Here is a 298-nt window from a genome sequence, read left to right on the forward strand (position 1 = left end):
TTCTTATGTCTTCCTCCTTGTGTAGGTCATGTGTATATAAATGAGGCGTTGAAGACTTTGCTATTTGATGAGTTAAGGACGTACGTCAATCAGACGTCGGGAAAGGGAGGGAGCAAAGGGGGGGTGGGGCCTCCCGGAGGTGGATTTCTGCCTGCACTTAAACAGCTTGGAAATGTCGCTGCTCTACCAGGCATTGTTGACAAAAGTATTGGCCTACCTGATATACATGCAGGTACCCATCCACACACTCTCTCTCTCTCTTTCACAACTATACCCACTATCTATCTTTAATCTATCT

General features: G+C 46.0%; 1 protein-coding gene across 1 annotated transcript in view; it reads left to right on the forward strand.

Moving 5' to 3' along the window:
- The window catches only part of CSUI_004258 (dna chr wayne state university expressed family), a gene marked incomplete at its 3' end in the record, with an annotated part of 4548 nt that overhangs the window by 2514 nt on the left and 1736 nt on the right, over positions 1–298 (forward strand). The window contains exon 2 of the mRNA XM_068064451.1: positions 26–232. Coding sequence (XP_067923574.1) covers positions 26–232 — 207 coding nt within the window. The remainder of the gene's footprint in view (positions 1–25; positions 233–298) is intronic.

Source organism: Cystoisospora suis (assembly GCF_002600585.1).
Source record: "Cystoisospora suis strain Wien I chromosome Unknown contig_1956, whole genome shotgun sequence".
NCBI lineage: Eukaryota > Apicomplexa > Conoidasida > Eucoccidiorida > Sarcocystidae > Cystoisospora > Cystoisospora suis.